At 70.2% G+C, this 22,740-nt stretch overlaps 2 protein-coding genes across 11 annotated transcripts; one reads left to right on the top strand and one right to left on the bottom strand.

The window, feature by feature from the left end:
* The first annotated feature begins 1,181 nt into the window (after positions 1-1,181).
* On the top strand, positions 1,182-9,302 carry SLC43A3 (solute carrier family 43 member 3). Of its 5 annotated transcripts, none has more exons than XM_082058377.1 (13): positions 1,182-1,341; positions 3,738-3,944; positions 4,493-4,622; positions 5,107-5,153; positions 5,239-5,315; positions 5,407-5,499; positions 5,847-5,986; positions 6,742-6,848; positions 7,360-7,563; positions 7,825-7,938; positions 8,064-8,250; positions 8,667-8,790; positions 9,035-9,302. In XM_082058377.1, exons 2-13 carry the CDS (start codon positions 3,767-3,769, stop codon positions 9,188-9,190), a joined length of 1,557 nt encoding a protein of 518 aa, XP_081914503.1. In that variant the 5' UTR covers positions 1,182-1,341; positions 3,738-3,766; the 3' UTR covers positions 9,191-9,302. The 5 variants fall into 5 exon arrangements, with proteins under 5 accessions (XP_081914503.1, XP_081914501.1, XP_081914502.1 ...); XM_082058375.1 differs by having other exon boundaries at positions 1,185-1,421; XM_082058376.1 differs by having other exon boundaries at positions 1,190-1,421; positions 7,360-7,521.
* Positions 9,303-12,329: 3,027 nt separating this feature from the next.
* TNKS1BP1 (tankyrase 1 binding protein 1) lies at positions 12,330-22,705 on the bottom strand. 6 transcript variants are annotated; one of them, XM_082058370.1, is made up of 13 exons: positions 22,676-22,705; positions 21,944-22,065; positions 21,215-21,352; positions 20,380-21,025; positions 19,529-19,604; positions 17,500-18,813; positions 14,967-17,122; positions 14,171-14,477; positions 13,793-13,925; positions 13,556-13,695; positions 13,238-13,404; positions 12,724-12,789; positions 12,330-12,635 (listed from the first exon to the last, which is right to left on the bottom strand). In XM_082058370.1, the coding sequence occupies exons 3-12, from the start codon at positions 21,309-21,311 to the stop codon at positions 12,729-12,731; spliced, it is 5,097 nt and encodes a 1,698-aa protein (XP_081914496.1). In that variant the 5' UTR covers positions 21,312-21,352; positions 21,944-22,065; positions 22,676-22,705; the 3' UTR covers positions 12,330-12,635; positions 12,724-12,728. The 6 variants fall into 6 exon arrangements, with proteins under 6 accessions (XP_081914496.1, XP_081914494.1, XP_081914495.1 ...); XM_082058368.1 differs by lacking the exon at positions 22,676-22,705 and adding an exon at positions 22,587-22,641; XM_082058369.1 differs by lacking the exon at positions 22,676-22,705 and adding an exon at positions 22,476-22,567.
* Positions 22,706-22,740: the final 35 nt, after the last annotated feature.

Raw genomic sequence — 22,740 nt, 5'->3', positions numbered from 1 at the left:
CCAGCGAGGCCCAGGGTGGGCAGGGACGGGTGGTGGTGTCCATGAAGGGACAGGTGGAAGGAAGGCCAGGTGGGGGACAGCTGGAGACAAGGACAGGTGGCTGGCTGGGTGAAGGACAACTGGAGAGAAGGACGGACGGATGGATGGCTGGGTGAAGGACAACTGGAGAGAAGGACAGATGGACAGCTGGGCAGAGGGCAGGGCAGGTGAGGGCAGGAGGGCTGGCAGGAAACAGGCAGTGCAGGTGACGGGCAGCTGGATGGGTGGTGCGACAAACAGACGGCTGAGCAAGTGCGAGGATGGATGGAGTTGTGGTTGGAGGGGGACAGACGGATGGGTGACGGACAGACAGATGGGTGATGGACAGATGGATGAGTGATGGACAGATGGGGTGGATGGGTGATGGACAGATGGATGGATGATGGACAGATGGATGGGTGATGGACAGACAGATGGGTGGCTGGCTGAGCAGATGAGCGGCTGGCTGGAGGGGTGGGGACAGGACGGGTGGCTGTGAGAGACGACGGACAGGCAGACGGACGGAGGGAGCGGTGGGAGGACAGACGGGATGCAGGAGCGGACATGACGTGAGCGGCTGAGGGGAGGATGATGGGAGGGACGGGGATGCCCCGGGTGGGGCGGAGGCAGGGGGGCACCGGGCAGACTGGGAGGCAGGTGCCAGAGCAGGCAGGTGACAACGTGCCCAAGGCCGGGCGTGAGCGGGCAGAGATGTGGGCAGGGCCTGGCAGAGCACAGGCAGGGGGGCAACGGGGGGTGGCATGGGGGGGGCCCGGCCAGGGGATGACTCTGGGGTGACACAGTGGCGGGTGGCCCAAGGTTGACCCAAAGGTGGCACAAGGGTGGCCACAGCTGGAGAACCTCTCAGGGACATCAGGTAAGAAGCTGGAACGCCTGGAAATGGCGTGGGGGGCACAGGGGTGACACGGGGGCACAGACAGGGAGGCGCAGGGACAGGGTGGCAGCGGGTGACACACCCACGGGTGGAACGGGGGTGGCACATGGGGGCACACGGGGGGCACACGGGGGCAGTGCCGTGGCACGCCGGGGGAAGGGCGACAGCCGGGACAGCCCCGCCGGGGCGGGCCCACGGGGTGACCCCCGGGAACGCTCCACCGGAGCCGCCTCCCGCGTCCCCCCACGCCGCCACGGGAGGCGGGGCCGGGCCCTCCGCTCCGCCCCGCCCGCCGCGAGGACGGGCGGGCAGCAACGGCAGCACCGGGACTGCCGGCAGCACCGGGACCACCGGCAGCACCGGGCCGGGCCCAGCCGGGGCCGCGGAGCCGCGCCGGTCCCTCCCCGCCGCGCCGGGCGGGGCCGCGGGTGAGCGGCGGCGGGATGCGGCGGGATGCGGCGGGAGGAGCGAGCGGGAGGAGCGAGCGGGAGCGGCGCGGAGCGGCCCGGCCGGTTCCGGCTGCCCCGGGGGCACAGCGGGCGGTCCCGGGCAGGGCCGCGGGGCCGCGCTGGGGGGCTGTGGGGCTGGGGGCCGTGGGGCCGATCGGGGGGTGTGGGGGAGGCGCGTGTGGGCCGTGGGGCTGTGTCAGCCCCGGGGCTGTGGGGCAGGGCTCTGCCTGGAGGGCTCCCCCCTGCACCCCCCGAGCACCCCAGGGCCTTGCAGGGTGCTCCGGTGCCCCCGCGGCTGCCCACCCCCAGGGGCACGCGCGTCCCCCCACACGTGTTCTCCGCCCCACGTGCGCGAGCAAAATCCCCGTGTCCGGGGCTGTGACCGCTGCCCGCCTGCCCCACAGCCGTGCCCCACGGGACACCCCCGCCCCACGCGGGGACACGGGGACAGGAAGGAACCCGCGGGGCACCCGCACCCCACGTGGGGGACACGGGGACAGGAAGGGACCGCAGCCCCGCCCAGCCCCGCTGCAGAAGCCACATGCAGCTGGGCTGGGGACCGGGCGGCCCGGACGGGAACGAGCCGGCCTTCCTCACCATTAATTATTAAAACGGACGAGGCCCGAGCCAGCCCGCGCCTGCTGGACGCTGCTGGGGCCGGAGGGGTCAGCGCCTGTCCCCCCTTGTCCCCCAGGTCCTGGCTTGCGTGAGCTGGGCACACGGCAGGGAGCGCAGCTGGAGGGGCTGCAGCCGCCCTGGACCCTCCTGTGCCCCGCGGGGACTCACCGGTCCGGCCAGGAGAGACCAGCGCGGCTGGGACACACCGGCGCGGCTGGTGGCGAATGTCACCCACGGCGGGTGCCCGGGCAGCGGGCACCCCATGGCGGGGTGTCTGGAGGTGCCGCAGCGGGTGTCACCGGCAGCACCGGGCAGCGGGCACCCCATGGCGGGGTGTCTGGAGGTGCCGCAGCGGGTGTCACCGGCAGCACCGGGCAGCGGGCACCCCATGGCGGGGTGTCTGGAGGTGCCGCAGCGGGTGTCACCGGCAGCACCGGGCAGGGCTGTCCCCCGGCTGCCCAGCGGCCCCGCCGCCCCCCCGCAGGGCAGCTAAAGATAACGCGGCCCCCGCGGTCCGGCCGGGTTAATCTTCACCCGCCTGCTGCTGTAATGAGGCCTCATTAGCGGCCATTACACCGGCCCGAGAGGGACAGCCCTGGGACGGTGACACGGGGACAGGGACCTCGGGCAGGGACAGCCTGCGGGTGAGTGGGACCAGGGGACACGGGTGATGGTGACAGGGGACATGGCCTTGGCACATGGGGCACCCAGCTGCAGGTTGCACCAGTGACACTGGGGGACAGGAGGGCCCGGCCGCGCGGGTCAGGGGTTCACAGGGACAGAGGGGGTGCCCGGATGTTCCTGGGCAGCTCCCCAGCAGGGTGGCAGTGTCCCCAGTGCAGGGGTGGGATCCCCAGGGGGTGAGTGTCCCCAGGGGACATGTCACGGTCCCCAGCAGTGTGCCAGGGTCCCTGGGGGCATGATGGGGTCCCCAGGCAGTACACGGGGTCCCAAAGCTGTGACAGTGTCCCCAGGAGCCATGCGAGGGTCCCCGAGGGACTTATCCGTGTCCCCAGGGGGTGTGCTGGGGCCCCAGGGGGTGTGTCACCGTCCCCGGGGGGTGTGTCAGCGTGTCCGGCAGCGCGCCAGTGTCTCCAGGAGCCCTGCCAGCGTCCCCAGGGAGCGTGCCAGGCTCCCAGGGGTGCGCCAGGGCCCCCAGCGGGACGCGCCACGTTTCCAGGGACTGTGCCAGGTCCCCGGGGACGTGCGGGTGCTGGGGGAGGTGGCAGGTCCCTGGAGCAGGCTGGCGCAGGGAGATAAGGAGGTGGCGAGGGGGGACTGAGCCGCTATCAGGTGCCGGCAGCCCTGGGTGCTCCCAGGAGATGGGGAAGCGCGGGGGGGCCGTGCCGGGGTACGCGTGTGTGCAGTGCAGGTGCCCCCACGCACCCCGTGGCACGGCCCGACTCGGCGGCAGCGGCAGTGACAGTGACAGCCTGGCCTCCTGCAGGTGGGTGGGGGTTGGGGTGCAGGGGGTGCCAGCATGGGTGCGTGTGTACATGTGAGCACACATCCTCACGCGTGCACAGGCTGAGCTGTGCGCAGGGTCCGTGCTGTGCCGCCGTGCGTGCAGGGGACCGGTGCCAGCTGCTGGCAGATGGGGACAAGGGGCAGAGTGGGACCTTTGTGGCCTTTGTCCAGGTGGCCACGTGTACCCACGTGCCCCCAAACCCGTCGCTCTGGGTGCCAGGTGGGTACAGGGGGTGTCACCGCGTGGGTGCCAGGTGGGGTGTGATGTGCTGGTGTTTGTCACCCCGCAGGCACGGCAGGGACGCCCCTGGCCGGTGACATGGCACAGGGGGGCGCAGGCATAGCCAAGCGCCTGGGGACGCTCCTCTCGGGGCTGCTGGAGTGCGGCGGCTTCTGCGGCATCATCTTCGGCTGGGCCTCCCTCGTCTTTGTCCTCAAGGACCTGGGCTACTTCCAGGAGCTGTGCCAGCCCAGCGCCAACCTCAGCGAGCCGCCCGGTACAGTCCCTGTCCCCAGCCCTGCGCGGCACCTGGCCCCACCATCACCCTGCCTTATGTCCCCTGCATGCTTGTGTCCACGTGGTGCTGGTGGCCGGAGGTGCCCCATGTCCCTGTGGTGCTGGTGGCCTCTCGTGCCCCAGATTCCCACTGTCCTAGTCCCCGTGTCCCTACTGTCCCCATGCCCTGTAGTGCCCCATGTCCCACAGTCCTGGTGACCTGTGGTGCCCCAAGTCCCAGCTTTTGCCATGCCCCACGTTCCTGCTGTCCCAGTGCTCCAGGTCCCGATGTTTCCCCATCACCTGCGGCATCCTCTGTCCCCACTGTGCTGATGCCCTGTGGTGCCCCCTGTCCCCGCTGTCCCTGTGCCTCTGTCCCCACTGGGCTGATGCCCTGTGGTGCCCCCTGTCCCCGCTGTCCCCGTGCCTGTGTCCCCACTGTGCTGATGCCCTGCGGTGCCCCCTGTCCCTGCTGTCCCCGTGCCTGTGTCCCCACTGTGCTGATGCCCTGCGGTGCCCCGTGTCCCCGCTGTCCCTGTGTCTCTGCAGGCTGCAGCAGGCAGGATGAGGAGTTCTCTCTGGTCTTCACCATCGGCTCCTTCATGAACAACTTCATGACCTTCCCCACCGGCTTCATCTTCGACCGCTTTGGCACCACCATCGCCCGTCTTGTCGCCATGTGAGCGGGGGGGCAGTGCCGGCAGGGGGCTGGGGCACCCATGGGTGCAGGGGGCGAGGGCTGCTCGTTAGGGTGCTGTGACAGGGTGGGACGTCATCGAGAGCAGGGGGGTTATCAGGGCAGCCAGGCAGGGTGGGGCAGGCAGGGCCCTGCCTGCGCCGGGGGGGCACCCATGGAGCCCAGGGTGCTGGCTTTGGGCACCGGGGGGACACAGCCCATCCTGGCACCCGTCCCCAAGTGCCACCAAGTGTGTCCAGCATATCCCATGCCCCCCACAGCTCCCATACGCCTCAGGTCTCCCCAGTGTCCCCAGGACATCACATCACCACAGGGGCCCCCCATGTCCCCGTGTTCCTTGGCCCCAGGGGTGCCAGGCAGTAGTGGGACACAGGACATATTGGGGTGCTGGGTGCCGATGCCACATCAGTGCCGGGGTGCCCACGGACCCCAGGATCCCATCCCCCTGTGTCACTGCTGTCCCCAGCTCTCTCTACACTGGCGGGACCCTGCTCGTCGCCTTCTCCACCCCAGGTGAGACCCCAGGGGCACCAGGTGCCCCGGCCCTGTGGGGACCCAGTGGGGACACCCTTGTCCCTGCTCACCCCCGTGTCCCCAGCGCTGGCAGTGCTGCTCTTCCCGGCCATGTCCATGCTGTCGGTGGGCGGAATGCTCCTCATCCTCACCAACACGCAGGTGGGTTTCCCGCACCCTGACCCCCCGGTGGCCGGGGCACCCTGCCTGCTGCCGGGGTCCCTGACAGCATGGGGGGGTCTCTCCGTGCCAGGTGGGAAACCTCTTTGGGAAGTACCGCTCCATCATCATCACCCTCTACAACGGGGCCTTCGACTCCTCGTCCGCTGTCTTCCTCATTGTCAAGGTGGGTGTGTGTGGGGGCCCTGGGTGTCCCTGGTCCCAGCACAGGCACCACGGGCAGGGCTGGGGACAGAGCTGGGGACAGTTTGGTCACAGTGGGGACATGGTTTAGGACATTTGGGTCACAGCTGGGGACACAGCCAGGGGACACACAGATGGGTCAGAGCAGGGGACATACTTGGGGGCACAGCAGGGGACGCAGCTGGGACACCATTGGGCCACAGCCAAAAACACATCTGGGGACACAGCTGAGTTACTGCTGGGGCACACGTGGGGACACAGCTGGGCCTAGGCAGGGCTGGCACATGCCGGTGTGGCGCGGTGGCAGCCGGTCCCTGTCCCCGTCCCCAGGTGCTGTACGAGCGTGGGCTGTCCCTGCGGACCATGTTCCTCTTCATGGCGGCCTGCAGCGCCTGGCACCTGCTGCGCACCCTGTTCCTCATGCCCCGCTCCCGCATCCCCTACCCGCTGCCCCCCGCCTACGACTATGGGTAGGGCCCACACCCCTGGGGTGGGGTCTGTCCCGTGGGGTGGTGGTGCCCATCCTGTGGTGGTTGGTGGGTCCTCCCATGGGTGGTGGGTCTCATCCCGGGGGAGGTGGTGGGTCCCATCCAGTGGTGGTGGGTTCCATCCCGTGGTGATTGGTGGGTCCTGTCCTATGGTGGTGGGTTCCATCCCGTGGTGATTGGTGGGTCCCATCCAGTGGTGGTGGGTTCCATCCCGTGGTGATTGGTGGGTCCCGTCCAGTGGTGGTGGGTTCCATCCCGTGGTGATTGGTGGGTCCCGTCCAGTGGTGGTGGGTTCCATCCCGTGGTGATTGGTGGGTCCTGTCCTATGGTGGTGGGTTCCATCCCGTGGTGATTGGTGGGTCCCATCCAGTGGTGGTGGGTTCCATCCCGTGGTGATTGGTGGGTCCCGTCCAGTGGTGGTGGGTTCCATCCCGTGGTGATTGGTGGGTCCCGTCCAGTGGTGGTGGGTTCCATCCCGTGGTGATTGGTGGGTCCTGTCCTATGGTGGTGGGTTCCATCCCGTGGTGATTGGTGGGTCCCGTCCAGTGGTGGTGGGTTCCATCCCGTGGTGATTGGTGGGTCCCGTCCAGTGGTGGTGGGTTCCATCCCGTGGTGATTGGTGGGTCCCGTCCAGTGGTGGCGGGTTCCATCCCGTGGCGGCTGGTGGGTTCCATCCCGTGGTGGTCGGTGGGTCCCGTCCTGCGTGGTGTGGGGTGACAGGGCGGGTGGTGCCGCAGGCTGCGGTGCCCAGGGCGGTCCCAGTCGTACCGCACCTACGAGGAGAAGCGTCCGCCGGAGGAAACCGGCCCCGAGGAGACCCCACTGGAGCCCAGTGCCCCCACAGGTGCCAGGGCGGGGCTGTCTGGGGCGGGGCAGTGGTGGGTTCATCTCGGGTGGGCGTGGCCGTGGTGACTGGCACATGGAGGAGGTGGGCGTGGCTGCAGGGTGAGCTGTGGGTCGGGTTATGCAGATGAAGGGGTGTGGTCGGGAGGGGAAGTGGCCGAGTATGGGCGTGGCTATGCAGATGAAGGGGGTGTAGCCCGGGGCTGGGCGTGGCTATACAGGGGTGTGGTCAGAGGGTGGGTGTGGCTATGCAGGGGTGTGGTCAGATGGTGGGTGTGGCTATGCAAGGGTGTGGTCAGAGGGTGGGTGTGGCAATGCAGGCAAAGAGGGTGTGAACTGGGCATGGCTATGCATGGGTGTGGTCAGAGGGTGGGTGTGGCTATGCAGATGAACGGGCGTGGCCATGCAGGTGGACACGGGGGGGCCCCCAGTGGGTGGGAGTGACCAGGGCAGCAGTGGGTGGGGCCTGGGCAGGCGCGTCCAGGGCGGTGCCACCACTGACCCCCGCACAGGCGCTGGGGACGTGCCCACGGTGCCCTTCAGGGCCTGCGTGTGCTCGGCGCTCTTCGCCTGGCACGTGGTCTGGCTCTCGGTCATGCAGCTGCGGCACTACCTCTTCATCGGCACCCTGAACCCGCTGCTGCAGCATCTGGCGCGCGGGGACACCCGCCTGGGTACGCATGTGCGGGGACACGGCCGTGGGGACACCCGCCTGGGTACACGGGACCCTGGGGAGACACGGTGGGGGTGTGGGACGTGGCTGCAGGGACACCCACCCGGGTACACACAGTGGGGGGACACAGCCACGGGGGTGGACAGCCGCCTGAGTACACACAGCAGGGGGGAATATGGTCACGGGGTGGGGTCATGGCCATGAGAACACCCATGTGGGTACACATGGCCGGGGGGAGTGACACAGCCAGGTGGGGGACATGGCAGGGACACCCAGGGGATGCCCTGACGCGCTCTCCCCGCAGTCAGCACCTACACCAACGCCTTCGCCGTCACCCAGCTCTGCGGGGTGCTCTGCGCCCCGTGGAACGGCTTCATCCTCGACCGGCACAAGCGCGGCAAGACCCCCCGCCCCGAGGGTAACCCCCCGGCCCCCCGCCCCACAGGTCCCCGGACAGCGGCCGTGCTGCCGCCGTCCCCGCCGTGCCCGCAGTGGGGATCGCGGCTGGTGCCGCCGCCCGCCCTGACTCCGCCGTGCCCGCAGGAGCCCTGGGGACGCTGGCTGACCTGCGCGCGTCCGTGCTGTCGCTGGTGGTGACGGTGACACAGTGTGTGCTGTTCTCGGTCTGCGCGGCTGTGCCGGTGCTGCCTGTCCAGTTCGGCACCTTCGTGCTGCAGGTGCTGAGCCGCTCCTTCCTCTACGGGGGCAACGCCGCCTTCCTGGCCATCGCGTGAGTCCCGCGGCCACCGCGAGCGGGGACCGGGGGCTGGGGCAGGGTGGCGGAGGATGAGGTGGTGGTTGCAGGGGATGGTGGCGGGGTCATCATGGTGGTGTTGGGACAGTGTGGTGGGGGTCAGGGTGTTGGGGAGACGGTGGTGGGGTGAGGGTGGGGGGCAGAGGATGGTGGCAGGGTTGGGAGTGGCAGGGTTCAGGGTGTTAGGGGGTGGCAGGGCACACTGGTGACGTGGGGCGGCTGGGCAGGGGATGGTGGCAAGTTGGGAGGGGAGTCAGGGAACAGGATTGGGGGGGTGGCAGGGGACAGGGTTGGGGGGGTGGCAGGGGACAGGGTGGCTGGGGACAGGGTGACAGAGCTGGGGGGTGTCAGAGGGGTGCAGGGTACAGTGGTGACACCGGGGGGCCGGGCAGGTTCCCCCCACAGCACTTCGGGAAGCTGTACGGGCTGGCCATGGCGCTGTCGGCGCTGGTGGCCCTGCTGCAGTACCCCTGCGTCACCCTGGTGCGTGGGCCACTCGGCGGGGACCCCTTCTACGTGAGTGTCTGCCACACGGCTGCCCCCGGGGGGCGGCGGTCCTGCCCCATGGGGGAATGGGGTCCCGCTCTGGGGAGGGATGGGGGTCCTGCCCCATGGGGGAATGGGATGCTGGCCCCTGGGAGGGCGGGGGTCCTGCCCCACGGGGAACTGGGGTCCTGCACCCAGCTCACGGAGCCAGGGGCTGACCCAGGGCACCCCATTGTGGGGCCAGCCCCCGGCCTCACACCCTGACACCCCCCAGGTGAACGTGGGGCTGATCGCCGTGGTGCTGGTGGCCTTCGTCAGTCCCGTGGTGGTGGCCCGCAAGTGCCGGCAGCTAGCCAAGGATCTGGGGGCGGCCGGCACCCCCCTCACAGCCCCCCCCAGCACCGAGACCCCCACTGAGCTGCCCCACTGAGTCCCGCACCCCCCAGCTGCCAGCCCAGCACCCCATTTTCTATTGGACTGGGTGGGGTGCTGTGCTGGTGGGATGGGGGGTGTGTGCAGGGAATAAATATTGGTGACCTCACTGTGCTGCCCCTCCCCGCGCTCCCTGTGGGGGCGGGCACCCCAATGCCTCCCGGGGCTGGGGGCACAGCAGCCCCGCACACGCGGCCTCGGGACACTTCTGCTTTATGGGTCAGGGACAGGGGCCACCGCGGGGCTGGGGAGCGGGGGCCACGGCAGCGCCCGGGCGCCTCAGCAGCGGCAGAGGAAGGGGCGCAGCGGGAAGCAGAGCGGGCTCCTCCAGAGCCTGTCTGGGGACAGGGACAGCGTCAGTGCACGGGGTGCCCCCATGGCTCTGCGACCAATCCCAGTGCCCCCTGACCTTACCCCCATAGCCCTGTGCCCCCTCCCTTTGTCCCCAGTCCCCTGTGCCCCCTACCATTGTCCCCAGGAGCCCTGTGCCCCCCTGATGCCACCTCCCATTGTCCCCAGAGCCATGTGCCTCCCCCCCGCTGCTCCCAGTAGCCCTGTGCCGTTTCCCAGTGCCCTGTGCCCCTCCCAGCACCCACGGGCCCCAGTGCAGTGGGTGGGGGTGCAGGCGTCTCACCAAAGGTGCTGAGCGTGGTGCACGTGGTGAAGAGATAGCGGGGGTGGGTGGGCACCTAGTTGGTGTGGGTCCTGGGGCTGCCGCCCCCACTGCGGCGCCCCCGCCATAGCGCCACCTCAGCACCCTGCCCCTTGCCCCCAAAACCAGCCCCAGCACCCCAGACCCAGCCCCTCACCCCCAGAACCAGACCCAGCACCCCAGACCCAGTGCCTTGCCCCCAAAACCAGACCCAGAAGCTCAGACCCTCATCCCCAAAACCTAGCCTCAGTACCCCATACCCAACCCCTCACACCCAAAAACCAGCCCCAGCAGCGCATGCCCAGTCCCTCGCCCCCAAATGCCAGCCCCAGCACCCCCAACCCAGTTCAGACCCAGCCCCAACGCCAATTTCCCTCACCAGTCCCCACACCCAAGCACACAGCCCCCCCTTTCCCAGCCCAAATACGAGCCCCAGTGCCCCACACCCAGCACTCAGCACCCCGCGTCCAGCCCATTGCCCTCAAAAACCAGTCCCAGCCCCGCTCCCAGCCGCCCGGGGCTCAGCCCCCCTCACCCGGTAACGGCCCCGACCCAGAGCGGGAGGCGGCTGTGGGTCCGGGCCGGGCGCTGCAGCTCCTGGTTGCGGGCGGCGCTGTGCAGAGAGGCCGGCGCCCCCCGCACCCCCGGCGGTGCCGCTGCGGGGACGCGGCTCGGCGCCCCCCGCACCCCCGGCAGTGCCGCTGCGGGGACGCGGCTCGGCGCCCCCCGCACCCCCGGCAGTGCCGCTGCGGGGACGCGGCTCGGCGCCCCCCGCACCCCCGGCAGTGCCGCCGCGGGGACGCGGCTCGGCGCCCCCCGCACCCCCGGCAGTGCCGCTGCGGGGACGCGGCTCGGCGCCCCCCGCACCCCCGGCAGTGCCGCTGCGGGGACGCGGCTCGGCGCCCCCCGCACCCCCGCAGTGCCGCTGCGGGAGGACACAGTTCCGAGCTACACCCGCCGCCCCCACCTCACCGACCGCACCTGCGCACCCACCGCCCCCACGCCCCCTCACCTGTGCGTCCGCGTAGGTGCGGAGCGCGGTCACTACCACGTGGCGGGACTTGTGCCCCGCCCTGGGCCGGGCCCGTGGGGGCATCCGGGGGTGTCTGGGGGGCTGGCGCTGGGACAAGGCGAGGGCTGGCACCGGGGTCCCTCTGCCAGCCCCAGGGCACCGGCCCGGCGGGGGACACGGCACCTCTCCCGGGTGCCCGGGAGACACGGGGGAGCAGGGGTGTCCCCAGGGAGGCCCCGCCGGGGGGCACTCACCGGGGAGGCACTCACCGGGGGGCACTCACTGGGGACACTCACCGGGGGGGACACTCACCGGGGACACTCACCGGGGACACTCACCGGGGGGCACTCACCGGGGGGCACTCACCGGGGACACTCACCGGGGGGGACACTCACCGGGGACACTCACCGGGGACACTCACCGGGGGGCACTCACCGGGGGGCACTCACCGGGGACACTCACCGGGGGGCACTCACCGGGGGGCACTCACCGGGGACACTCACGGGGGGACACTCACCGGGGACACTCACCGGGGACACTCACCGGGGGGCACTCACCGGGGACACTCACCGGGGGGCACTCACCGGGGGGCACTCACCGGGGACACTCACCGGGGACACTCACCGGGGGGCACTCACCGGGGGGCACTCACCGGGGACACTCACTGGGGACACTCACCGGGGGGCACTCACCGGGGACACTCACCGGGGACACTCACGGGGGGACACTCACCGGGGACACTCACCGGGGGCACTCACCGGGGACACTCACCGGGGGGCACTCACCGGGGACACTCACGGGGGACACTCACGGGGGGACACTCACCGGGGACACTCACCGGGGGCACTCACCGGGGACACTCACCGGGGGGCACTCACCGGGGGGGCACTCACCCAGTCTGGGCACTGCCCAGTCACCCGTGTCCCCACAGCAGGGACAGCTCGGCTCCCGCGCAGTCCCCACTGTCCCCTGGGGTCCCGCTGTGGCCCCCGGCTCCAGGCAGGCGGTGGGAGGGGGCGTTATCCACGGGGGGCTGATAACCAACACCTTACCCACACCACCGGGATGGGACGGGCAGCGTGTGGCTGTGCCATAGGCTGGGATTTGGTGGCTTTCTGGGGTGCCTGGAGTCACCCACGTCCTCCTCCTCGGCCATGTCTCCCCGAGTCCCTCCCAGATCTCCCCCAGCCCAGCTGTGGGGACACAGGTGTCCCCCCCACGGCCCAGCCTGCAGTTGTGTCGCGGCTACAGTCATCGCTGGGGGCCCAGGGCACCCCCCCTGCTTTGGGAGGAGAGTGGGGCTCAGCGCCCCGTGGTCTGGGGACAGCTGGGACCTGCCCCTGCTCCCCGGGTGACCGGCCCGCAGGGCTCCGGGCAGAGAGCTCCTCCTGGTGGCTGTCCCCACCCCCGGGACACCCCACCCGGAGGACAGCCGGGGGCTGAGAGAAGAGCCAGGGCCGCCATGAACCAACCAACGAGTTTTATTGTCCTGTCAAAGTGGCACCAAAATCCTGACCTGTTGCTCTTTGAATGTGATGGGGGGAAGGAGCGCGGGGGTCACTGCCCACCCCCAGCCCCTGGGGACACGGGGACTGAGGGGCAGGGAGTGCTGGGTGGGCCACGGGCTGAGGAAGGGGGGAAGTGTGGGGGGACAGGGACCCTGCGAGCATCATACAAAGTGCATAGGGGTGTGTGTGTGTCCCGCCTCGGGCAGGGGACAGGCCTGGTCCTGGTGACAGCGGCAGGTGGCCCTGGGGACGCGCAGGCAGGAGAGCGAGCCTGGAAGAGACACAGCAGAGGGGGTGAGGTCCAGCCCCACGGCCCCCCAGGTCCAGCCCCACGTCCCCCCAGGTCCAGCCCCACTCACCCCACTCAAGGTTTCTTCTTCTTCAGCTTCAGCGCCTGCAGCCAGTGGGGCGGGGAGGCGTCGGACCTGGGAGGGGTTGGCACCGTGTCAGCCCCAAAGCCCCCGACCCAGCGGAACCCTGGGGCACGGCCAAGGGGGCCCGGCGCCGGGGCAGGGGAGGCAGGGAGGGCAGGGACAGGCAGCTGCCGCTGGAGCTTTAAGGGCTCAGTCCCAAGGACTGTTTAGGGTGGAGCAGCCCTGCTCTCCAGGCAACCGGGCCTGGGAAAGCCGGGCCCAGGAAAGGCTCCCCCCACGCCCAGCTCCGGCCGGGGAGGGCCCAGCCCAGCGCCTGCGAACACCAGGGGGACCAGCCCAGAGACCCCCGCACCCCTCAGTGTCCCTCTGCAGCTCTGAAGCACCCCAGAACCCCCTGCCTCTCAAACCCCCCTCAGTGCTCCTTCCACGGGGCACAGGACAGTGACAAGCCCCCAGACCCTCCCCAAGGTCCCCCGGGGGTCCCGTGCCCCCCACTCACCCTGAGGACTTGTCTGGCTTGGGGGGCAGCGCCAGGGGCTTCCCACTGAGGCCAGGGATCTTGCAGGACTTGGAGCGCTGGACGTGGGGGTCCCTGGGGGGGGTGGCCTTGCCGTCCCCCGGCACAGCCGCCTCCTCGGCCGAGCGATTGCGGCCCCTCAGCTTGGCCTGGGCACAGGGAGCACGGTCAGAATGCCACACGGGCCACGTCCCCTCCCCTGCCTCAGCCAGCGCCCTCCAGCCCTCCTCAGTCTCCACTCCCCTGCTCAAACCGCCCCCTGGCCTGGCCGGGAGGTGCCCCCAGCACCGTGGGTCCCACCTTGAGCGCGGAGGCGCTGAGGCTGGGGAACAGCGGCACCTTCACCCCCCTGCCCAGCGGGGACGCGCGCACCCGCCGGCTCCGGGGCTCTTCCACTGCCTCCTCGTCGGACGACGCGTCCGGCCGGGCTGGACGGGGCTCTGCAGGAGGACACGGGGACAGTGTCACCGTCAGACCCCTTGCCGAGGACAGAACCCCCCGCGCAGCCCCCGCGCTGCTGTCAGCCCCGGCTCTCACCGGTGGAGTCGCGGAAGATCCAGCTGTCCCCCTCGGCGCTGGCGGCGGGGCGCAGGGCGGGCGCGCGGTGCGGGCGCTTGCGGCCCAGGCTGGCCTTGCTGCGGTACACGCTGCTGTCCAGCACCGCCGTGTCCTGCGGGACGGGGACCGTCACGGACAGCACCGGGAGCCCCAGGACGGGTCACAGCCAGCACTGGGAGCCCCGGAACGCCCCCAGCCAGCGCGCCCACAGACCCCACAGCAGCACTGGGGTCCCCGAATCCACAGGCTGCCCCTCCGGGGAGGGCCAGCATGACCCCCCCGTTCCCAGAGGAGTGTCCGGCAGCCGGCTGCCCCGGGGGTGCACGGGGGGCTGGACGCCGCCCCCTCCCTGCTCACCTCCAGGAAAGAGAAGTCCTGCCCGGCGCAGTCCAGGGGTCCCGCGGGGCAGGGCTGCTCCTCCTGCCCGCTCGGGGGGCTGCCCCCACCCGGGTGCTCTGCGGGGGAACCCTCGCTCTCGCTGTCGGGCAGGCTCCCCCCGGCAGCCCCCAGCGAGGCTGAGGGGCTGTGCAGAGGATCAGCTGGTGCGGGGATGTCCTGTTCCTCCCTGGTGGGGCTGGGTGGCTCGCTGCGGGGACACTCCTCAATGCGGGGGACAGCCAGAGTGTCACCCACCGGCGGGCTGGGGGCCGAGAGATGGAGGGTCCTGTTCGGGGAGACAAGATGAGAGTCAGAGTTTCTCCAGCTCCAGCCAGTACAGCCCTTCCCCTGCCCCGATTTTGGCAATCCCCAGCTCTGTAAATTGGGCTGAAATCAGGGTTCCCACATCCTGGGGAAACAGTAAGGGCACAGGAGCAATTCTGCCACTTTTGGGGGGCCAAGGGAAGACCAGCACCCCCAAACTGCGTACATAGCTCCCCACCTCAGAGGGAGACTGGCACGAGAAGCCCTGGAGGCATCATCCCGTCCTGGACCGGGGCTGGTCCTGCCAGGACAAGCTGAAACCCCATCCCTCGAACAGTTCCAGCTGCGGGGCTGGGGGCTGCAGAAGACGTGGGGCTGGGAAGGGGGAGCCCCAGCAGCGACTGAGGCCTGGCAGGACACGAGGCCACAGCGTTGCAAGGCCCCACTGCAGACACCCAGGGGGGACAGTTCCCTGCCGGGGCCGCAATGCCACCGCCACCGCCCTCCTTACCCGTCCACGGAGCTGGTGTCCCCTGCCAGACTCTGCTCCCCGGCGCTGAAGTCCCGGCTCCGTGCGGCACAGCGGGCGCCGAACGCGCTGGCCCACTCCTGGCGCGTGACCTCGGTGTCGCGCCGCCCGCTCCAGCCCGGCTCCTCCAGCCCCGCGCCGCCCGCTGTGGGCAGGGCGCTGGGCGCAGGCAAGGCGTTTGGTGCAGGCGGTGTATTTGGCACAGCCAGGCTGCCCAGCCCCGTGCCCCAGGCCGGCTGGCCCGGTCCCGCTGCGCCGGCACCACCAGTACTGGAGCTGCTGAAGTCGAGAGCCCTGTGCCAGGCTCCCAGGGGCTCCCCCAGTCCCCCGGCCCAGGACATGGAGCCATCCAATGGTGCTCCAGCACTGCAGGGCTCTGGCACCCGCTCTGTGCCAATGACACCAAACTGGTTGTGGCGCTCAGCCCCTCCAAGCTCTCCAGCCCAGTCCCTGCTGCCAGTGACACCGCACTCCTGCCGACCGGTGCAGCCCCAGCCGGGCTCTGGTGCTTCAGGGCCACGGCAGCGAGTTGCATCGTCCTTCCCAACGCCAAAGGCATTGACCAGCTCGGTTTGGCCGAGGCTGCGCTCACCAGCCCAGCTCAGCCGCTCGTGACCAACCTCTCCTTCCTTTGCGGTGTTCACAGAGCCGCGCTCGCTGACCCAGGCTGCTTGGCTGGGGCTGAACTCTCTATCCTGGCTCCCCACGTCCCCAGTGCTGTATCCACCATCCCAGGCGGGTCTGCACCCACTGTCCCTGCTCTCCACCTCTCTGCTGCCGCCCTCGCTGGCCCAGGCCACGCTGCTGGAGCTGAACTCTTCGTCCTGCATCTTCACGTCCCTGGTGCGGTACTCATCATCCCAGGCCGGCTGGCTGGGACTGAACTCTCTGTCCTGGCTCTCCATGTCCCTGGTGCTGGTGTCACCAGTCCACACCGGTCGGCTGGGACTGAACTCTCTGTCCTGGCTCTCCATGTCCCTGGTGCTGGTGTCACCAGTCCACACCGGTCGGCTGGGACTGAACTCTCTGTCCTGGCTCTCCATGTCCCTGGTGCTGGTGTCACCAGTCCACGCTGGTCGGCTGGGACTGAACTCTCTGTCCTGGCTCTCCATGTCCCTGGTGCTGGTGTCACCAGTCCACACCGGTCGGCTGGGACTGAACTCTCTGTCCTGGCTCTCCATGTCCCTGGTGCTGGTGTCACCAGTCCACACCGGTCGGCTGGGACTGAACTCTCTGTCCTGGCTCTCCATGTCCCTGGTGCTGGTGTCACCAGTCCACGCTGGTCGGCTGGGGCTGAACTCTCTGTCCTGGCTCTCCATGTCCCTGGTGCTGGTGTCACCAGTCCACGCTGGTCGGCTGGGACTGAACTCTCTGTCCTGGCTCTCCATGTCCTTGGCACTGTACTCGCTGTCCCAAGCCACTCGGCTGGGGCTGAACTCCTTCTCCGGGGTCCCGGTGTCCCCAGTGCTGGATCTGCCAGCCCAGCCCAGTGTCAAATCCTCATCCTTGGTTTCAGGACCCCTGCTGCTGTATTTCCTGGTCCAGCCCAGGGTGAGATCCCTGTCCTTCATCTCCACATCGCCAGTGCCGTATTCATCAGCCCAGGCAGACGTGATGTCCCCATCCCGCCTCTCCGGGTCCCCAGAGCCATACACACCAGCCCAGCTGTGCTGCCGGGAGCCAGGCTCCCTGTCCCGCTGCTGCCCGTGTCCCAGGCCGTGTCCCAGGCCGCAGCCACTGCTCCAGTCAGCTCTCCCAGAGCCGCTCTCCTCCCCGCTGCGCCACTGGGGTTTGCCGGCACCGAAGTCCTGGTCCTGCCGGCAGCTTTCCCCTGTGCCGCGGGACTTGGGCCAGTCGCTGCAGCCCAGGCTTGTTTCCCCCGTCAGCTCCGTCCCTTGGTAAGCGCTGCCCCAGTCCCTGCTGCTGGAGCCAAAGGGCCTGTCCTGCCGGTCCCTGTCCCCAGCGCTGTGGGCACTGTCCCAGTCTGGTCTGGTCTCGGGGTCCCGGTCCCGTTCAGCCTCACGAGGCCAGTCTCTCTCCCTGGCCACAGCCTCACAGCTCCAGTCGAAGGTGCCGTGGTGAGGGCTGCCAGCACCAAAGTCACTGCACAGGTCCTTCGGTGACCAGCTGAGCTGGTCCTGGGGGGAGAGAGGATTAAAGGGGGTCGTACTCCTGGCTCATGCGCCTGCCAAGCCCCCCCCAGCACATCCTACAGCTTCAGGCTGGTCGGCAGCACCAGAGAGCGGCTGCTGTCCCCGATATGCCGGTCACGGCTCCGCAGCGGGCCCACACGTGGCCGCTGCCCGGCTCTCCCTGCCGGCACGGCACAATCTGCTCACCTCCCCCAGCCCAGCAAGATTCACTCACCCCCCTGCAACCCATCCCACTGCCCTACACACACCCAGTGTGTGCCAAGGAGCACAGTGCCACACCGACACCCGCACCACCGCCCGCACCGCGGCCCAGCACCAACCCCTGCTGCTGTGGAGCTGCCCAGCCCTCCACACCCCCTTACCTCCAGCCCCTCGGCGTCCGGAGAGCCGAGCCCCGTCCTGTGGGCCCTGGGCGATGCCAACAGCTCCGTCAGCCAGCCTGGGGCAGCGTGGGGGTCAGCACCCTTCAAAGGTCCTTCGGCCCGGCCCGGCCCGCCGGGGCCCTGCAGGCTCCCGGGGCGGTCACCCACTGGTGCCCAGGCCAGCTCGGCTGTGGCAGGTGGATCTGTCGGGGCTGGATCCGTTGGAGCAGCCATGACGGGGCAGCCGGGCCGGGCAGGGGGCTCGGCGGAGTCCCGGCCAGGTTCCGTCACGCAGAGCGGGGAGCAGCGCACAGCGGCGTCCTGTTCTGCCTCCCCTTCCTCCTCCTCCTCCGAGCCCTCAGCCTCTCGCTGGGCCACGGGGCCCCCTGGGCATGGAGCCCCCTCCGCTGCCTGGCTGCTGGCCATGGCGGGGCCAGGCCCCTCGGACCCGCTGCTCCCCCGGGAGCACGATGGGCAGGGGGCTGGGTCCCCCCCATCCAACTCACCCTCTATGGACAGCCCCAAGTCAGGGGTCTCCCGGATGGGGGAGCAGGGGGGTGACACTAGCCGCTGTGCCCCCTGCCCGGGGAATGTCCACTCGAAGGACTGGGACAGGCTCCAGCCACGCAGGGACAGCTCTGGCGGGGGGTCCCCAGGACGGGGCAGGGTGCTCAGCGAGCCCCCCAGCTGCCCCAGGCCCTGCCCCAGCGGCAGGGGCTGCAACAGCCCCTCTGAGCATCGTCGGAGCCCTGAGTCCCTGGAAGGGGGAGGGGGGCTGGAATCAGGACCCTTAGGGGACTGGGGGGATGCTGAGGAGTCATCAGGTCCCTCCGGGGAGCCTGGGGGACAGGAGACTTTAACAGGGGGTTCAGGGGCTGGGCTGGGGGGAACCCAGTGCTCAGCAGCTGATTCAGGAGAGCCAGGGGGGCAGGTGACTCTGGGGGGCAGCTCGGGAGTGGTGGGGGGGCTGCCAGTATCAGGGGATCCCTCTCCAGGAGTGTGGGGGGAGCCAGGGGAGCGGGAGGCACCAGGCCGGGGTTCGGCTGTGGAGCAGGGAGCGCCCGGGGCCTGGCTGGGGGTGGCTGGGACCTCGGCTGGAGGCTGAGCAGGGGATCTGGGGGAGCTGGGGGCTGGTGTGGGGGAGCTGGGGGCTGGTGTGGGGGAGCCAGGAGCTGGGAGCTCAGCGGGAGCATCAGGAGAGCCGGGAGCCGAGATAGGGGGCTGGGGGGGCTGGAAAGGGGCCCCCGGGGCTGGGCTGGCAGGGTGTCTTGGGGAGCCGGGGGCTCCGAGGGCACTCGGCTGCAGAGAGGAGAGCTGTGGAAAGAGCCAGAGGGTCACGTCGCTCAAGAGGAACTGCCCAGGAGTCACCCCCCCCCAAATCACAGCCCTCCCAAATCGCAGCCCCGATCTCCAGCGAGGGCCCCTCCTGCCAGCACCCCATCCCCAGACCCGAGCAGGAGGTGCCCCCCTGTCCCCGCAGCGCAGGGCTGCTCCCATGTGACCTGGGTCCCTGCTGCCGCCCCCGCCGTCCCCCGAACGCCCACCCTGCGGCAGCGCGGAACCAGGTGGGAAGCAGAACCACAGCAGCAGGGAGTACAAACACCCTGGCCCAGACTCCCACCCACCGTGGGGCTGGGCACCCCCTGCCAGTGCCCTCGGGGTCTGTCCCCTCGCCAGGGTGACCCAGTGCCGCTGCCTGGGCCACAGCCCTGGTGTCACCACAGCCCAGCATCCCGGTCACCGCCCCGAGCCCCAGGAGCGGGCAGGGGTTGGCGGGGAGCCCGGAAGGGCCTGCCCTGCCGCATACCTGCCGGGTCACCAGCGGTGACTCACGGCTGCTCCCTGCCCACGCCTCGGCAGCGGGGGCACACACCCCCCCCGAAAACCTGGCCCTGCGCCCGGCACCCCAAGGAGAAAGGAGAGACACGCACCCCGCAGAGAAGGAGCCCCGGAGGAGACAGGAGAGCCCCGAAGGAGAGAGCCCAGGAGCGGAGCCGCCGCAGCGCGGGAGGGCGAGGCGAGAACTCACGTCAGCGGGGGACGGCGGCCTCCGGCATCCATGGGGGTCCCCGGCACAGCTCGGGCCGGCAGGCGGGGAGCCGCTGCTGGAGCGAAAGGGGGACATAGGATGAATTCCCCTGACGTGCCTCCGCTCTCCCACCACCCGCCCAGGCATCTCCTGGCCCCAAACCGCCTGCTCTGCCCGCAGGATGGGGTTGGGGGAACCACAAGAGGCCCCCTCAGCCGCCATGTGCCGTACCCAAACCGGCACCAAACCACCTGTGAGGCTTTGGCTGCAGAGGGGAGGGGAGGGCGGCAAATCAGCCGCAATCTGTCTTCCGGAAAGCTTCCAGTCCTTCGGAGAACAAGTTTCTCACACTCGGGTTTAAAATAGCCCCGTCCCGCTGTCCCGGAGGTGCCCGGCTCCCGAAGCACAGCCAAGAGCTGGCGCTCACCCAGGATGTGCCGCAGCCAGGAGTCCGCAGGTCCCGGGTTCCCCCCGCCTCGGCACGGCCGGCAGGAACGAACAGCCAGAGTGGGAAAAAGGGAGCATTTCCCAGGGGAGTGACCCCCTCCCTGTTGTTCCCGGCCCCAGGGCGCCCGGCCGGGCAGCAGGACAGCCGCTGGCTTGTTTCCCAGCCCCGGGGCTGCCGGTGGAGCAGCTTCTCAGCCGGGACAGCCCGTTCCTGCAGTCTGAGCAAACCACCGCTGCTGCGGCTGCCCTGGCCTTCCCACAGCAGCAGCTCCGGGCGCTGCCGGCTTGGCTAGGAACACCAGTGACCTGGCCTCAGTGCCGTTACTCCTGTGCCCAGGAGGGCTCCGAGCAATGGCCCCCATCCTCGCAGCCTCTGGCCCCCTGGATCAGTTCCGGCCCCTCACCTCGTCTCAGCAACCCGGTGTCTGTCACGCTCCTTCCCCAGCTCACCCGACACGGGTTGGGGTGTCTGGTGGGGTTCGGCTGGCGGGGCTCCATCCGCCGCCCCGCTGGGGCGTCTCCAGAAGGCAGAGAAAGTCTTGGAGCAGAAGCGAGGGGAGGGATCGGGGCAAAAGGGCGAGAGCCGGGCTCGGTCCGGGCTGCCCAGGCCCTCCCTGCTATCCATCTTGGCCAGGATCTCCTCCACCGTGGTGCCAGGGAATCGCTCCGGTTTGGTTGCCACCGGCACCGGCGTCACCTTGAAAGGAGACGGGCTTTTGCGAGGAGGGGTCAGTAGGGCGGGGGGCACCTCCTCGCCAGAGATCGAACCCGAGTCCTCAGCAGCTGCAGCCGGAGGAGATGGGAGCCCCTTCCCATTGGAGGTCTCAGGTGACTTGATGGTGAAGGAGGGGCGCCGGACGGGCCCCCCCGCGCCGCCCGCACTGTAGGGCTGTGGCCCCGCCAGGCGGTTCAGCTTCTCGGCCGATGGCAGCCCCGGGCAGGGGTGCCGCGGGCCCGGCGGGGGCTGAGGCAGGGAGGGCTTGGCGGGCACGGCCGGCTTGGGCAGCACCCGGGGCTTGGGCCGCACTGGCGGCTTGGGGCGAGCGGTGCCTGCAGGAGAAGCATAGAGAGGAGAGATGCACGTTGGCGAGTACCACCAGGCCCCCTGGGGAAGGCCAGTGGGGTGCACTGGGCCCAGGACAGACCTTGGGCACTGGCCTGGTGTCCCCGGGGGGCTTTCTCAGCACAGACCACACCAGCACCCCCACCCCTGATTCCTGCCCCACCAGGGGCACAGACCTTTCTCGGGGCTGCCGGCTGCCAGCCCAGCCCCCCCGGCCCCTGTGGGGGAGGCGCAGGGCAAGCTGGGGGGCAGGGGCTGCGGCTGGGAGGCCATGGCGAATCTGGAGCTCAGCGGATGCAGCGCAGGGTCAGCCCCTGGGGAGAGAGGAAGAAGGGAGAAGCGTTTTGGGGAGCGTTCCTTCGCCCCGGCCCCGGTGGGACCGGGCGGCAGGCAGCCACGCTGCACCAGGAGACCAACCCCCAGTGCTGCGCCAAACCCGCGTGTCCACCTGTGCCAGCAGCCGGCCAGCGTGCCAAACCACTATCGCCCTGCCAGCACCACCCTCTGTACACCGGCCTGGCTCGCATGTGCCAACCAGGCACGGCACACGCACCTCAAACAGCACTTCAGCCCCCCCGCCTCAACCCCCCTGTACACGTGGTCACCATGTGCACCCCGAGTGGGCTCCCGCACGCTGCAAACCCCCAAACACTGTGCGGTTCCCCGTTTACCTGTCCCAGTCCTGCGCTGGCCTGTCCCCGCACCCCGACGTGCACACGTCAGCCCCACCGACCTCAGCCAAACCCACAAACCCCAGGCCGGCGCCCAGTTTGCCCCAGTACCCACCGCAGTCCCCGTTCACCCGTGCCAGCCCCCGGGACCGCCCGGAGCCCCGCGGGGGTGCAGCCCCGGCAGTCGCAGAGGGGCCGGACCCCCCCGCACAGACTCCAGACTGCCCCGCTCACCTTCCCCACGGCAGCCGCATGGCGGCGGGGACCGGGGACACGGGTGGGGGCGCAGGGCGGGCGGGGAGGGGATTCCGTTCCCGCAGGTCTCACGCTGCCGCCGCTCCCGTGACTCACCGGGGCTGCGGGGACAGGAAAAACCCGCTCGGTGCCTCCTCCCGGCCCTGCCCTCTCCTCCTCTCCCCGCCTCGCTCCCTCCTGCCCCGCCGGGGTCCACCCACCCCTGGAGCCCCCTCCTCCTCCCACGGGAAACCGGCGTCACCGCCGCCCCAGCCCACATCTGGAAGCCATCGGGCCCGTTTCCCAACCCCTTGGCAGCCCCGGGACGGTGACGAGGCCCCGGGACGCGGGTCCATCCCGGCCCCCCCCGCCCCACGTCCTCCTCCGGCGGGGCCTACTCCCGTTGCCGCGGCAACGAAGCCCCCACTCGAGTAGCTGGGTAGGCCGCAGCCAGCGGGCCCAGGCCCGTCACCGTGGCAACGGAGCCCCCCACTCGCTTTTGGGGAAAGAGGGGGGTACGGGCCCAGTGTACCCTCCGGGGCCGGAGCCGCGAGACCGCCGTCTTCGGCCCCGGCGGACACAAGGCGCCCGGGGAGATCCCGGTTCCCCGCAGGCCCGGCCCGGCGCAGCGACCCCCGCTCACCCGCTGCCGCCGCCGCCGCTGCTGCATATTCATGAGAGCGCGCCCGCCCCACCGCTGGCCACGCCCACTCTGCCCCACCCTCCACCAACCAGAGAGAGCGGCGGTCCCGGCGCCGCGTGGCCGAGCGGACCACGGAGAGGATGGGCTAGAGAGG

Source organism: Streptopelia decaocto, assembly GCF_964273445.1.
Source record: "Streptopelia decaocto genome assembly, chromosome: 7".
NCBI classification, from domain to species: domain Eukaryota; kingdom Metazoa; phylum Chordata; class Aves; order Columbiformes; family Columbidae; genus Streptopelia; species Streptopelia decaocto.
The sequence above is the reverse complement of the archived record's forward strand: the minus strand, read 5'-3'. Positions and strand labels throughout refer to the sequence as shown.

Coding starts and splice junctions, on each gene's coding strand:
- SLC43A3 (XM_082058375.1), top strand. CDS start 1,367: ATGCGGCGGGAGGAGCGAGCGGGAGGAGCGAGCGGGAGCGGCGCGGAG. Junction 5,154..5,238: donor CGTCGCCTTCTCCACCCCAG/GTGAGACCCCAG, acceptor CCGTGTCCCCAG/CGCTGGCAGTGCTGCTCTTC. Junction 6,849..7,359: donor GGAGCCCAGTGCCCCCACAG/GTGCCAGGGCGG, acceptor ACCCCCGCACAG/GCGCTGGGGACGTGCCCACG.
- TNKS1BP1 (XM_082058366.1), bottom strand. CDS start 22,223: ATGTGGGCTGGGGCGGCGGTGACGCCGGTTTCCCGTGGGAGGAGGAGG. Junction 18,814..19,528: donor GGCCGCCGTCCCCCGCTGAC/GTGAGTTCTCGC, acceptor CTCTTTCCACAG/CTCTCCTCTCTGCAGCCGAG. Junction 13,926..14,170: donor AGGACTTCTCTTTCCTGGAG/GTGAGCAGGGAG, acceptor CCCGTCCCGCAG/GACACGGCGGTGCTGGACAG.